Source organism: Notolepis coatsorum (genome assembly GCF_963971535.1).
Source record: "Notolepis coatsorum genome assembly, chromosome: 4".
In the NCBI taxonomy this organism is placed as follows: Eukaryota; Metazoa; Chordata; class Actinopteri; order Aulopiformes; family Paralepididae; genus Notolepis; species Notolepis coatsorum.
In genome coordinates this window covers 118,894,946-118,911,063 of record NC_140168.1, presented here as the reverse complement: position 1 = coordinate 118,911,063, position 16,118 = coordinate 118,894,946, and the positions used below count along the sequence as shown (strand labels likewise).

Below are 16,118 nucleotides of genomic sequence, written 5' to 3'. Positions count from 1 at the left end.
GAGCACATAAAGTGCAGACATATATAAAATCACAGTTTTTCACATTAGGATAACATCCCAATAGGCCACCTTGTTTATGGTTTGATTCAGTTTTAAAATAGACAATAATACAAAGAGTAAAATAGAATAGACAGAGTAAAATGATGCAACAGTGCAGTGCAATAAAATAATAGAATAGAAAATGCTGCAACAGTGCAGTGCAATACAATAGTAGAATAGAATAGACAGTAAAATGATGCAACAGTGCAGTGCAATAAAATAGTAGAATAGAATAGACAGAGTAAAATGATGCAACAGTGCAGTGCAATACATTTACTACACATGTGCATTCATGGTACCTTCAGACCCTTTGGATTCAACTGTCCATCAAACATAGATATATATACACTATGTTGTCACAGGTTCTGTACTTTTGATTTGCAAGAAAACACAAGATGCAATTCTCTGTGGTATTCACACACACACACACACACACACACACACACACACACACACACACACACACACACACACACACACACACACACACACACACACACACACACACACACACACACACACACACACACACACACACACACACACACACACACACACACACACACACACACACACACACACACACACACACACACACAGCATACATAAGACCAACACCAGAATGCTGCACATCCTGTTATTTATTTCCTCTTTCTATCCTCTCAAAGGATTGAACTGTGCCAAAACTCGACATCCAGGCAAACTCATCAGACGTCCCCGATGGCCTCCAATCTCTCCACCACCCCCCACCAGCTCCTCTCCACCACCCCCCACCAGCTCCTTGCCAACAACACCTCCCATCAGCTCCTTGCCAACACCTCAAACCAGCTCCTCTCCACCTCCTCAAACCAGCTCCTCGCCACCACCTCAAACCAGCTCCTCGCCACCTCCTCCCCTGGCCTCTCTGCCCAGATCGGCATCGCCATCCTGATCCTGGCGTTTGTGCTCGGTTTCCCCGGCAACCTGTTTGTGGTGTGGTCGGTGTGGTGTCGGGTGAAGAAGCGCTCCGTCACCTGTCTGTTGGTTCTCAACCTGGCCGCGGCCGACGCCTTTGTTCTCCTCGGCGCCCCGTTCTTCCTGCGCTACCTGGTGATCGCTCGCAGCCAGGGCTGGGAGTTCGGCACGGCGACCTGCAAGCTGGTGCACTACCTGTCCAGTGTGAACATGTACGTCTCCATCTACCTGATCAGTCTGATGAGCGTGGACCGTTGGCTGGCCGTCACGCAGCCGTTCCTGTCCCAGAAGATGAGGACCAAGCGCTCCCTGCTGGTTGTCCTACTGCTGGTGTGGGTGACGGCCTTCATCCTGTCGCTGCCCATGCTCTTCTACTATAGGTCAGTGTGTGTCTGTGTGTGTGTGTGTGTGTGTGGTGTGTGTGTGTGTGTGTGTGTGTGTGTGTGTGTGTGTGTGTGTGTGTGTGTGTGTGTGTGTGTGTGTGTGTGTGTGTGTGTGCGTGCGTGCGTGCGTGTACTTGTATTTCTATACTACATGCTCTAACTTACCATATTTAGATAATAAAGTACTCAACCTCTGCTGTTGTTAACTATGAGTGAACACAACACTCTAACTTACCATCTTTAGATAATAAAGTACTCAACCTCTACTGTAACTATGAGTGAACACAACACTTTAACTCACCATCTTTAGATAATACAGTTTGAAAACATTGGTCCTCTTTCTCGAACGTGTTCCTAAGTACCTTTGTAAATATCTTGGTAAAAATTTCGTACTAACAGATTTACAAAAATCCTCCTCAAGATTCCTAAACGCGTGAAATGGTCTCCGTAAGTGGCCAAAATCTTTGCAGCTAGGTTCCCATGAATGAAATACGTAACTCATTCTTAAACTGCAAAGCGCGTTCTCGCAAACCTGAATTTGCATACAGACATGCCCCACCAGCTCCTTATAAGGCGAAGGAGGCGTGTGCAAAACGGCGAGGGCCGTATGCAAAAATCAAAGGGTTGGGATGCATCTGCACCATGCTGACCCATTCAACAGGTAGCGCGGAAGCAATTTGCGACTGATCTCAAAATGAGATTAGATTCAAATGTATTGTCATTATAGAGCACAAGTACAATACACCATCCAACCAGAGTGGATAAATAAATGCTCCAGAAATAAATAAATGCGTGGAGAAACGGCTTAATGAGGCAGCCTCAGCGTGCGAGCACACACACACACGCGCGCGCGCGCGTGCGTGTATACGTGCTAAATTAATCGTTCCAGCAAAGTAGGCTTCTATTATTCTAATTACTTGTTTTATTAGGTATTATAGTTGTAACTGAGGGGTACAATTCCCTGACTGTATTGTTAGATATGATATTTAATACCACTACCTCATGTACTTTAACTTCTGGCCACCCAGTACAAGATATAAGTATGATGAACACTTTCCCACCTGATGAAACGAATCCACACAAATGTACCAAATCGAAGGTTTAATACAGCAAAAGGTGTATACAACGATCACTTAATTACATTTATGATTTGAAATATGAAATATGCACTTTTATGGCAAATGAGTATTCGTAGGTAAATCAACATTGAATGTCCAATCTCTGGTTACGCAGGGAGTAAGTATACAACCTGGAATATTTAGGAAACGATAGCGATGGTACTTAGATGATTAGAGCTGGATACACTAAGGGGGGGGGGGGGTCCCGCTGGTTGTAAGACAGTAGGAGGGGGGGGTTAGAGAAGCCGCTGGCGGTATCCCATCTGGCCGACGGTGTCTTGGGAGAATCCAAAGTCTTGGACACGGTGCCCACAGAACCTCGGTCCGCAGACGAATACAGCTGGACCCTCTGTGGACGGTAGCTGCCGGTCCACAACGGAGAGACGTGAGGCGACCTCACTGGTGTAGAGCGCCGTCTCACCTGGAGTCCTCTCCGGGGGGTAGTTCCAACACTCCGCAGTGTTGGCCTTTATCCATGGAATAATCAAAGCACACAAAGCATAATCCAAGCCGTGGAAGGCTCGCCGTCGTCCGGGTAGAGTAATCCAATATACAGGTCCAGTCGCTCTTGGCCCGGAGCTCCTCGGATGCAAGCACCACTAGGGGTCTGCCCAGCCTGGTTAAGCGTCCAGATAACGTCAGGAACGATGGGGGTACTGATAACTTTAGAACTCTAACCGAACGATGCACCATACATAAATAGACTATTATTAGCTTAATAGAATACGTCCAACTCGACGGTATAGTGCCAAACTATGACTATTCAACTATTAATCTACACGATATCTCAATGCCTATTCTGGGCCAAGTAGGCCTTACTACACCACACGTGCGTCGTGGGGAGGCTTTGCGTCTGTCACTCTGTTGGAGGGTAAAGAACTGGACTAAAGAAAGTTCTACTTTACTTGCGCCATATATATATGCGCTATGAACAAATAGTACCATTCGTATTTCGCCCGACATATTCCTGCGCGGAACCGGGGCTTGCCACGACATGTTAGGCGGCACGATTGAACTTGGACCTAGGGGTATGGCAACCTGGCGCCAGGTTCTCGTCCAATGGTAGAATGAAACTATTATGGGCTGTTTAGTAGACTAAATGGATATTCAATGCATATTGTACAAGGAATATACAGGGGATATCAAACGATATACAAATACAATTAAATATATATATATAAATAAATATACATATTCGGTTTAATCTGATCCTTCACAACAGCCGCCCCCTAATTAGTCCCACCTAATTAGCTAAGCAGAGACAGATTAACCGCACTGTCTACCACTCAAGGTCCGCTGTAAGGGTCAGTCAACTCACAAAGTCATGGGGTCATGGTCATCATCGATAGTATCTGGGAGTCGGGGCAGTTCTATGAGCCTCGCCACGGGACGTGTGTAAGTGCGCCCTTGGACGAGTACTTCAGCTGCTCGGACCTTGCCATCGGCACCGGTGATCACTTTGCTTACGCGGCCAGCCGGCCACATAGCTCTGGGTAGTGACTGGTCAATAATCATGACGACTGTTCCTTCTGTCAAATTGTCTCTCTCTTTTACCCACTTCTGGCGGGTCTGTAGAGACGGTAGGTAGTGAAGTAGGAAGCTGCTCCAAAACTTGTCAGCTAGTACTTGGCTGTACCTCCACATTCTTCGGCCGTTCGCTTCTTCGGGCCTGTACATTGTCTGGGGTAGCGCGGGGTCCAGCCGCCCCATTAGGAGTGTGTTGGGGGTGACTGGGTCGACATCTGCTACATCACTGGAGACGTAACCGAGGGGCTTTGAGTTCAATACTCCCTCGATCTCCGTGAGGACTGTCATTAGGACTTCCTCCGCCACAGTCTGGGCTCCAAGTACGGCGTACAGGGCTGTCTTTATAGAACGTACTTCTCGTTCCCAGGTTCCACCGAAGTGGGGTGCGTTCGGGGGATTAAACTGGAAGTCAATCTGGGCTGGAGCGAGGTGGGTCTTAAGTTCTGGGCCCATAGCTTGGAAGCTCTCTCTCAGCTCTCTTTCTCCGCCTTTAAAGTTGGTCCCGTGATCAGACAACAATGTAGACGGTTTTCCTTTCCGTGATGTGAATCTCCGGAAGGCCATAAGGAATGAGTCTGTGCTCATGGTCGGAAGGAGCTCGATATGTATCGCTCTGGTGGTCATGCATTTGAATACAATACCCCACCGCTTCTCGGTGCCTCTTCCTCTCTTTATATACAACGGGCCAAAGCAGTCCATGCCTGTGGAGTGGAATGGCTTGTCGCCGATTCGGAGGCGACAGGGGGGTAAGTCAGCCATCCGTGGTATGCTGGGCTGCGCGCGCCACTTACGGCAGTCTAGACAGGTTCGCTGGAAGCGCCGTACTGCTTCTCTCCCTTGCAATATCCAATAACGACGTCTGATCTCCGCGAAGACTCTCTCTGCTCCTGCGTGGTGTACATCCTCGTCGTATTTCTTTATGATCAGCTCTGTGACCTTGTGTCGGCTGTTCAAGACGATCGGGTGCTTAATGTCATCTGGTAGATCGGGGGCTCTCCGCAGGCGACCACCCACTCTGATGAGATTATGGGCGTCACTCTCTGGTGCCAGGTGAATCAGTCTGCTGTCTGATGGGACGGGGTTTCCTCCCTGTAGACAGTCTAGCTCATCGGGGAACGAGTCTCTCTGGGCTCGTTGTAGTAGAAGAAGTTCTGCTTCTTCGTAGTCAGCTGCTGACATGTCAGTGGTGGACTGAATCTCTGGGTGGTGCCGCAGGAATGTTCTTTGCTGCGCACTCTCTAGGGTAATGCAGTCATCTATGTTGGGGTCTGTGGAGGCGACAGTGCTCAGTCCACAGAACATAGGTTTCTTGTTCTCAGCCTCCTCGTTACTTGCTTCCCTCGGGGTGGGCGTAGGCCAATCTCCTTCCGGGAGCTTGAGGAATGCTGGTCCGTCACTGTAGATGTTGCGACGGGTTAGGTCATCCAGAGACATTCCCCGGGTGATGACGTCAGCTGGGTTGTGTTTGGTGTCCACATACCGCCAGCTTGCTTCTTCTGTTAACTCTTGAATCTCGGTGACTCTGACTCCCACGAAGACTTTGTATCTGCATGAATCGGACTTGATCCATGTGAGTACTGTCTTGGAATCTGACCACAAGATTGTTCTATGCACCGGGATGGTGAGTTCACGTTGGATTAACGTGGCTAGATGCGCTCCTGCGAGGGCTGCGCAGAGCTCTAGACGTGGGATAGATTGTTGCTTACGTGGGGCTATTCTTGAGCGGGCCAGGATGAAAGCAGTGTGTATCTTTCCTCCCATCTCTTGGGCACGCAAGTAGGCCACCGATCCGTAGGCTACTTCGGAGGCGTCGCTGAAGACGTGTAGCTCAATCTCGCATGTCTCTGGCCTCACTGTGGATGGGAAGTAGCTGCGGCGTATATTGACACCTGGGAGTGAGCGGAGTTCCGTCTCCCACTCTCTCCATGTTGAGGCAAGGTGTGCGGGTATTGGGTCGTCCCAGCCCTGGTCCTTGTCCCATAGTGCTCGTACAATCATCTTTGCCCTGGTGGTGTAAGGTAGAATACATCCCAACGGGTCATATTGTCTGGCGAGTGTTCTGTACACACTCCGTCTGGTGGTCGGTATCGCCGCCGACCTTCCCTGCTCTGGAGCCAAGGGTTTGTGTCTATAGTGGAGCGAGTCTGTTTTGAAGCGCCAGACTAGTCCTAGTGTCATTTCTTGGGCTTCTCCTGGGATTGTCGCCATCCAGGTCTCGCTGCTGGCAGCCTTGTCCGCGGAGGAGAGGCTGCGCAATACGTGCGGGTCACTGCTGGCCCACTGCCTGAGATCAAAGCCGCCTTTGATCAGGGAGGCGCGTAACTTGATTAGGAGAGCCTCGGCTTCTTCTTGAGTCGAGACGCTTTGTAAACAGTTGTCCACGTAGAAACTGTTCTTCACACTGTGTTGGACCTCTTCATCTGCTGCTGGGTCCTCTGTGACGTGTTTCTGTAGTGCAAATGTAGCACAGCACGGGCTGCATGTGGTTCCGAAGGGGAGTACTTCCCACTGGTAGATGGATGGGTTCTCATCTCCGATCTTCTCTCTCCATAGGAACCGTAGCAGAGGCTTGTCCTCCTCTACTAGTCTCACCTGCAAGAACATCCCTTTGATATCCCCGCTTATAGCCACCTTGTCCTGGCGGAAGTGCAGTAGCACGCCTAGTAGGGAGGGGCCGAGTGTGGGGCCGGGCAAGAGCTCTTTATTCAGATTTTGGGATCCGATCTGGTAGCTGCAGTTAAACACAATGCGATCCTTGCCGTTGTGATGGACCTTGTGATGCGGCACGTACCATGATTCGGTCGTCTGATCGGCCTCTTTAATGTCAATCTTTGTTACGTGTCCCGCTGTGATTAGCTTCTCAATCTCAGCTCGGTACACACTCTCTTGAGCGGGGTCTTTGGCTAGGCGCCGCTCTGTGTTCAGTAGATAGCGCTCCGTGGCGTCTTTCTTTGCGTGAAAGGTGGGCATTCCCTCTCGCCTCAGGAGTGGAGTTGCGTATCTCATCACTCCGCCGACTGTGACTCTCTTTGTCCCCTGCTCGAGTAGGTTGATGGCGTAAATGTCTTCTTTAGAGCGAATATCTTTCTTTTCGTTCTTAAAGGGCATTGTCTCTAGGGTCCATAGCCTCTCGACATGCTGCAGGAGAGTGGTGTCTTCTTCTGTCGTTCTGGAGTGGAAGCAGCTAGTGGCTGCTGTTCGGTTGAGAGATTTAGCGAGGGGGCCTTGTAGGGTCCACCCTAGGCGGGTCTCGACTGCTGCAGGACAGCCTCGGGGGCCTGTATGGACCCGGTCAATCGGGACTATGAGTTCTGCATGGTCGGAGCCTATCAACAGGGTCGGGGTAGCGCCGTCTATGAGCGGGATAGGTAATTGGCGCAGGTGCACATATTTATCCATCAACTTGGTGACAGGGTAGGTGTACTGCGATAGTCCTATTTCTTGGCTGGTGAAAGCATTTGTGATCTTGTACCGTCGCTCTGGCTGCCCGTTGGCTGCGATGGTGAAGGAGACATTCTCGCCCTTTATCGTCTTTAAATCTCTTCTTATTGTCCGAATCGTCATTTCGTTCTTGCTCCCCCGCAGTCCCAACTGGGTCGCAGCGGAGGCGAGCAGAAGGGTCTTCTCTGACCCGTCATCAAGGACGGCGTAAGTGTCCATGACTTTATCTTGGTAGCTCAATGTCACACGGACTACCTTTAAGAGCACTTGGGCTCCGCTGCTGCTGGCGGGGTCAATGTACATGACACTTGCCTTGGTGCCGCTCCGTGGTGCAGGTATAGGCCGTCTTCCGTTACTTTCGTGTAGTATATCTAGATGGGCTCCATCGCACCGGCTGCACCTTTTCTTTAGGCGGCATTCGGCTGCCATGTGGGGCCGCGCACATCGATAACAGCGCCGGTTGGACTTTATCCATTGACTCACTTCTTCTGCATTCATCTTTGTGAATAGGTCACATTGTGACAGCCAGTGTTCTTTCTCACAGTAGGGACACGCTATCTTCCACTTCTCTTTTCTCGAGGGGGTGCTGTGACTCTTACTGCTCGGTACTGACTCTGATTGGTGCATGACAGTCACCGATCTTCTTCCATCATTTATTCTCCTGGGTCCCTCTCTGGAGCTTGGCGTGCTCCGCCCGAAGGTGTCCAGTCGTAAGCTGCTGACTTCTCTCGCCAGGAAGTCGGCTAGATCAAGGAGGGATGGCTCGGGGCCGTTGGGAAAAGCGCTCCTGTCTTGCGGGTGGCAGCTTCTCCAAAATCCTCTCGACGTTAGAGTTGGCGTATAGCTCATGCATGCCCTTCTCCCGTTGCGCTCCCAGCATCCCTACCAGGGACTGCACTTTGATTGACAGGTCGTCTAGTGAGCGATTGTCTGTGGCTGGGGGTAGGCGGTCAATATGCCTTATCTCCTGGATTACGTAATCCCATATACGTCCATATCTCTGATCCAGCGCTGCAAGGGCCGCTGTGTATGGGGTCGAAGAGGTAGCATAGGCTAGCGCTATATTGTGCGCTCGCGGTACTTTCAGGTGCTTCAGTAATATTGCATACTTGTGGCGTTCATCAGCGACATCCACCATCATTGTCTCTAAGCACATCCGGAGCTCCGTGTACTGTGCTCGACTCTCATAGGCGAAGTCTGGGAATGACGGTGGGGCATTGTATGACGCCGTGGATGGCTGATACATCGGCGAGCGTTGGGGGAGAGACCTCCTGGGCGAGTCCCCTCTTGCGCCTCGCTGTGGGCTGGTACTGGCAGGGTACCATGGCCCGCTGGTCCAGGTGCTGTTCCTCGGGGCTGGTCGTGCGTCGTGCTCACCCGTGAATAGAGTCGGGGGTCTGTAGCGCAGCGCCGCGGGGGTATAGCCTGGACTGTATGGGACCTCCTGGTCCGGTGGAGTACTGTGCTGTCTTCGGGCTTGGTTCTCCTCCTCTCCCTCTTCTTCCTCTATCAGATCTTCCAGATCCTGTAATCGTTTATTTAGCTTCTCCGCAGTGTATGCCGCTCCTTCCTTGTAGCTGGGTCTCGCTTGGACCGGTCTGTGAAGGGGGTCTGCGGGGGGTATAGGCTCGGTCTGTTGGTCAAGTTCAGGGTCGCTTGCTCGTTGTGGTGACGCTGCCCTTGACTGTTGTCTCGACGAGTTCCTTGAACCCCTGGCGGAGGGAGAGGGTGTTGCCTTGCGGATCAGCTGCTCCATTAGCTGCGCTTGTAGCTTGTCGCGCTCGGCTTGTATTCTGTCGCGCTCGGCTTCGCGCTGGATGAGAGCGAGTTCGCGCTCTGCGTCTCTTTGGGCACCGGCAGCGGCACGCTGGGTGTCTGCTCGGTCTCTTGCCATATTCTCTTCCATCTGAAGGCGTCTCATCTCCAGGCGTATGCGCTCTTCTTCGCTCCGTTGTTGCGCTTGGAGTTGTTCGCGCTCGCTAAGCGTCTGTGCTTGGAGACGATCGCGTTCGGTAGAGGCTGTCAGGCTGACGAGGAACGCCTGTTGTAGTATCCTCTCCGCTTCGTTGGGGGAAGGCGGTAGTGGAGGTGAGCCGCCCCTGCGTGAGCCGCTCCTGGGGGTACTCGTTGGGGAGTCCTGGAGCTCTAGTTCCTCGGCGCTCTCCTCCTCTTCTTCCGTGCAGAGTTCTCTCTCTGTAGGGTTGTCTTCCTCCCGGGGCTGGTCGGGGACTACTTCTTGGGTAGTGGCGGGGGGTAAAGGCATGTCAATTCCCTCCTGGTCCCCACCGTGAGCTTGGTCAGTTACATTAGGACCTACTAGGGCCTCTGTGGTCGGGGAAACCTGGTCGTTAAGGTCAGACATAATTTTACTTTCTACTTCTACCGCGTTTACCGTTTGTCGAAGGCTAGGTAGTTGACTGACAGTGTAAGCCTCTAAGTACTGAGGTGTCTGTCGTCTGCGCCGCGGGCGTTCTAGGTTAGGAGGATCGTTTCGTGGAGTGTTCATCATAGGCCATTTCGATATTAATAACACTATATTAATATTACACTAGTTACCATCCGGCTCGAAGGACCAATTGTAACTGAGGGGTACAATTCCCTGACTGTATTGTTAGATATGATATTTAATACCACTACCTCATGTACTTTAACTTCTGGCCACCCAGTACAAGATATAAGTATGATGAACACTTTCCCACCTGATGAAACGAATCCACACAAATGTACCAAATCGAAGGTTTAATACAGCAAAAGGTGTATACAACGATCACTTAATTACATTTATGATTTGAAATATGAAATATGCACTTTTATGGCAAATGAGTATTCGTAGGTAAATCAACATTGAATGTCCAATCTCTGGTTACGCAGGGAGTAAGTATACAACCTGGAATATTTAGGAAACGATAGCGATGGTACTTAGATGATTAGAGCTGGATACACTAAGGGGGGGGGGGGTCCCGCTGGTTGTAAGACAGTAGGAGGGGGGGGTTAGAGAAGCCGCTGGCGGTATCCCATCTGGCCGACGGTGTCTTGGGAGAATCCAAAGTCTTGGACACGGTGCCCACAGAACCTCGGTCCGCAGACGAATACAGCTGGACCCTCTGTGGACGGTAGCTGCCGGTCCACAACGGAGAGACGTGAGGCGACCTCACTGGTGTAGAGCGCCGTCTCACCTGGAGTCCTCTCCGGGGGGTAGTTCCAACACTCTGCAGTGTTGGCCTTTATCCATGGAATAATCAAAGCACACAAAGCATAATCCAAGCCGTGGAAGGCTCGCCGTCGTCCGGGTAGAGTAATCCAATATACAGGTCCAGTCGCTCTTGGCCCGGAGCTCCTCGGATGCAAGCACCACTAGGGGTCTGCCCAGCCTGGTTAAGCGTCCAGATAACGTCAGGAACGATGGGGGTACTGATAACTTTAGAACTCTAACCGAACGATGCACCATACATAAATAGACTATTATTAGCTTAATAGAATACGTCCAACTCGACGGTATAGTGCCAAACTATGACTATTCAACTATTAATCTACACGATATCTCAATGCCTATTCTGGGCCAAGTAGGCCTTACTACACCACACGTGCGTCGGTCACTCTGTTGGAGGGTAAAGAACTGGACTAAAGAAAGTTCTACTTTACTTGCGCCATATATATATGCGCTATGAACAAATAGTACCATTCGTATTTCGCCCGACATATTCCTGCGCGGAACCGGGGCTTGCCACGACATGTTAGGCGGCACGATTGAACTTGGACCTAGGGGTATGGCAACCTGGCGCCAGGTTCTCGTCCAATGGTAGAATGAAACTATTATGGGCTGTTTAGTAGACTAAAGGGATATTCAATGCATATTGTACAAGGAATATACAGGGGATATCAAACGATATACAAATACAATTAAATATATATATATAAATAAATATACATATTCGGTTTAATCTGATCCTTCACAACAATAGTAGTAAGTCCTACTGTAGAACATGACATATTAGCATGACATCTCATTTAGTAATGTCAATACTGAATGACTGCGCGATTGTATAGGAATACATCAAACCAACAATAAATAATATCACAGAGAAGAAGACAGTATATGGCATAACAGTATATATTCCACTATACAGTAGCTATATCCGCAGCGATCGGTTTAGTTCTTATTTATTTAGTTTGCAGTGTGTGTGTGTGTGTGTGTGTGTGTGTAATGCTCACAATGCCTCATTGAGTCAGGACTATAAATGCAAAACGTAATTGTTAATGATACAAATATTGTTGTATTTATTATCATTATAATTATTTAATTCCATGGATGTCTGTAGTATCGGCAATCCCCAATGACTTGTCCCAGAGAAAGCTGTTGAAAACACGGGCACACACCGGTCTGTCTGACTTACGACTGCCTTTTTGAGTTTGTAAATCTTACATAAATCCTACAACGAATTTACAATACGAAGCCGTTCGAGAATGCCGAATAAGTACGTAAATCGAGTTACGAAGGGAATCCTTGGTAACTTTTACGTATGTCCGTACGAGAATGATAATCATTGTTCCTCTCAAAGCCTAAAAGGGATTAATTTCGTTCCTCATCTCAATTTTCGGAAGATGCATAAACATTTTAGTGATTTTCATCCCCCAAAGAGATGAAGTGACTGGGAGCTCTTCTCTAAAACGTTGTAATGTTTACTGAAAGCATTACTGAAATCTCATAATCATAATCAATAAGAAATCTATTACAATCTATTTTTCATAGATTTTAATGACAAGAGAAATATCAATTCTTAAGTCAAATCTATAATTATGCCAATCTTATGCTCATTTTATGCCTATAAATGTCTATTTTGTGTCTACATCACTGCTGTGAAGCACTTTGAGCTGCAATTCTTGTATGAAGGGTGCTATACAAACAAAAGTTTATTATTATTATCATTATTATTAATTTGTCCATGCTCTAGATAGAACAATATTTCAACGTATCTATATGTCATTCTGACCTCTGACCTCTCCCACAGCAACCTGAAGCCCTTCCTGCACATGAACATCTCCCTGAGCTTCTGCATGGCGTACCACTGGGGCAGCGTGGGTCACGAGGTGTTCCAGTATCTGGTGGAGACCGTCATGTCCTGCATCGTGCCCTTCAGCCTCATCACCGTCTGCTACGCCTCCGTCATGTGCCGCCTGCGCAGCGCCATGTTCCAGCAGAAGGGGCGCGGCAACCGGCTCATCCTCCTCATCGTCGGCTCCTTCGCCCTCTTCTGGCTGCCCTATCACGTCGTCAACGTCATACAGGTCAGACTCAGAATCAGAAAGGTCTTTATTGGCAAGTAGTTTAACTCGTAAGCGTCGGACGGCCCGACGGTGGGCCGTCACGCACTCGCGGCACAGCTCGTCTGCCGGCTCCTGGCTGCATTTTTCGCCGATCATCCAATATAGACAGTTCAAAAGTTTAATTTGCCTTTCGATCGCCACCACACTCAACCTATTGCGTGCTTCGGGTCTCGAGTTACAAGACGATATATCCGGCGAGCGTCATTTGACAGGACTGTAAACGCTCCTGAACTGACCAATCACCACTGATGGCGAAAATGATTGACCACCGTTGTAGCCAAGGAGCGTCTGCTCCAAAAGCGATCCCAGACGGGCGGGTGAGAGTGGGGGAAGGTGGCGGGTGAGAGTGGGGGAAGGTCACGAAGAAGTCGTTTGTCCTGACTCGCACGTCTGAATAAATTGAAGTGGACAACCATTTTGGATAATCACTCTGCATTTTTACCGGTAGGCCTACACACATTACAAAAACCTTTGTCAAACACAAATTTTCCGTGGGATATTTTTTTCTTCAAATTTGGACCTGTAGATTTAAGACTTCAGGCTATGAAACCGCAGTGTTTTCCAGCTCCTACCTCTCAGCTGGAACTTAAAAACAGGCATCTGGCAACCACTAAACAGAAATGTGAGTACACACAACTTTTACTTCAGTGTGTTCAAACCTCTGTTACTCTATTTCATTAGCACTCAAAGTGATTTTTCTTTATTGTGTTAGCAACTTCAGAATGTTACCCTTCAAAAGAGAGCAGACTCATGCATTTCTTCCAAAAAAAGGTATGCAATGGTCAAAAACTAAAATGGCCCTGTTTTTGCCCGATGCTTAACACTTTCAGTGCCAGGGACGTCATTTCTCGTTTTATCAGCCCAATGCCTGAGTGCCGATGACGTGTATTAGCGCTTTATTTTTTTATTAGCGATCTGAATTCATATTTCATCAACCGAGTCTCCCGTTGGTACAGCAGCCCCTGTAGGAGCTCAGATGTGAACAAACCGCCCCCTATCGTCTCCCAGATGGTAATGCACCCTTTTGGAATGAACTCAATGAAAATGGATGAGAAAAGAAAAATCCGGAATCCACATTTTACTTCTCAGGCATGTAACCCGAACCGATCGGATTCATTGTGGACCCTCAGAACAGCGTGGAATACATATGTACAGTATGTAGCGTTGGATAACATCTGATCTCAAGTTCAAGTTCTTTAATAGTTGTCATACAGAAGTACAGAATACTTTCATACAAAATGCTTCTTACTGTTACGCTCCAGAGACTGTGCTAGACAAGATAGTATCAAATAACATAATAACATAATATAGCATGAATTTAGAAGAAGAAAAATGAGGTCACAGTGTTCGGTATAGACATATGTACAATGTTCTGAGTTACCATATAATATACAATACACAATACTATGCAGTGTACTAATGTACAGTACTATCTAGTGCAAAGCAGAAATGGGAAAGGTAAGGAATCTAGGAATCAGGAATCAGGTAAGGAATCTATTTTACCAGTCTTAGGATAATCAGACCTGTTTTCACGGAGATATACGCTTTTTCCCTATGTGTGTATGTGGCTGTGTGGCTGTGCGAGCGATCAGGAAATAAGAGAATCGATAGCGTGCATACGTACACATATACTATCGATAATCTAGCGTTTATTTGAAAACGATTCATTAATAGGCAGAAAAATTACAACGTTTTTGTGTATTCTAGAATATTCCAGTAAAGGGCGATTATCACGGAATCTTTATATTTTCCTTGAAAACGAGGGCTTTTCAAAATGCTATAAAACGAAAATGAACCGATAAAAAAACAATCCGTTTCGACAATGTTGACTGCAAACAAGTCATTGATAAGCGACGGGCAGATTAGACACATTGTTATGGTTTGTAAACAACCCCAACAGCACGACACAGACAGGTAGTTCAGAGTTAGCCAAAAACGATGGGCGTATTCAGGGACGCAGGAAGGGGGGGTGCGGGGGGGGCTGCAGCACCCCCCCTCAATTATTGCAAAAAAAATATATATATAATTTTTTTTTTTTTTTTTGACAGTATTTATTTGTATATACTGTAACTGTATAACTGTAACACTGTATATTATAAGTGTATCCTGCTCAAAGCACGTCACCATTTTAATATTGTGTGTATTGAGCCGTACTGTATTGTAGCCATTCTCCAATCTGTTAAATAAAGTTTTCATTCATTCATTACACTACTGTACGTACACAATCATACGTGTAAAACCGAGTAGATTTTCGAGTGATGACAGACTGTCACAGACTGATTGAATGACAGGTGAAACAACTAATTGTATTCACCTCCCGTCTCCCGCCCTTCCCACGCGCCACGAACCACTGAGCTACTGTGATACAGTGCTTGCGCAGTCAGTCGATTTGAGCTAGTAGTCAGACTTTGCTAGCACAGAATGTCTCACTCGCAGAAAAGAAAAATATCAGATTTATTTTCTAAACGTCCCGCCGGTCCCAGTGACAGTCCCACTAAATCTGATAAATGTCAGAGAGAGACAGAGACGACAGGTTCAGCCTCAGCATCAGGTATTGAAGAGTTAACTGAGTCTGTTCCCCTATACCCCCCGTCGGGCGCCAGGGGCTTCCACTGAGGGGTGATGCAAATAGGGATGGGGTGTTATGGCAGCTCATGATGGAAAGAGTGCGCACCGAGTCTGATCCCGAGTTGAAGAATTGGCTCCAAAAGAGAGACAACTGGATGTCCAACAACATCCAAAACGAAATCTTACAGCTGCTTGCCCATGATATTCAGCGACAAATTAGAGGCAAAGCATCCAAAAGCCCAATCTTTGGCTTGAGCGCTGACGGAACCACTGATGTCACTCACTGGATAAGAACAATTCTCGTGTAATATACAGTTCGCCGATGACAACTTGGAAGCTCAGAACTTCTTTTGGGGTTTTTACAATGCCCGGCCGAGACACAACAGCCGGGACGCTGTTTTTGTGTATAAAATACTTTTACGCCTCGACCTGCCCATGGAGAGGCTGATAGGATACTGTTTTGACGGGGCCAGCAACATGTCTGGGGGGTACAGGCTAGACCAGGGGTTCCCAAACTTTTCAGACCGCGACCCAAAAAAAACGGTGTCAGAGAGCCGCGACCCCCACTATTATAGGAGGTAAAAAAAAAATTAAATGGAAATGTATGGTTGAAACATGCAAACGTTCAAACGCACACACACTAATAAGCATTGGAGGCTTTTAACCAGGGCCGGACTGGGGAAATCATTCAGGCCAGGAAATATAGCCCCAGTCAGGCTACTTTTTAAGCAGGGGGTCTGGGGGTCCCCCACCAGGAATTTTT

General features: G+C 48.2%; 1 protein-coding gene across 1 annotated transcript in view; it reads left to right on the top strand.

Annotated features, from left to right (window-relative positions):
- LOC311226670 (leukotriene B4 receptor 1-like) overlaps positions 1 to 16,118 on the top strand; it is a gene marked incomplete at its 5' end in the record, with an annotated part of 68,538 nt that overhangs the window by 38,778 nt on the left and 13,642 nt on the right. The window contains 3 exon segments of the mRNA XM_084312085.1: positions 793 to 935; positions 938 to 1,373; positions 12,472 to 12,748. Of these exon segments, the coding sequence (XP_084168211.1) occupies positions 793 to 935; positions 938 to 1,373; positions 12,472 to 12,748 (856 nt within the window).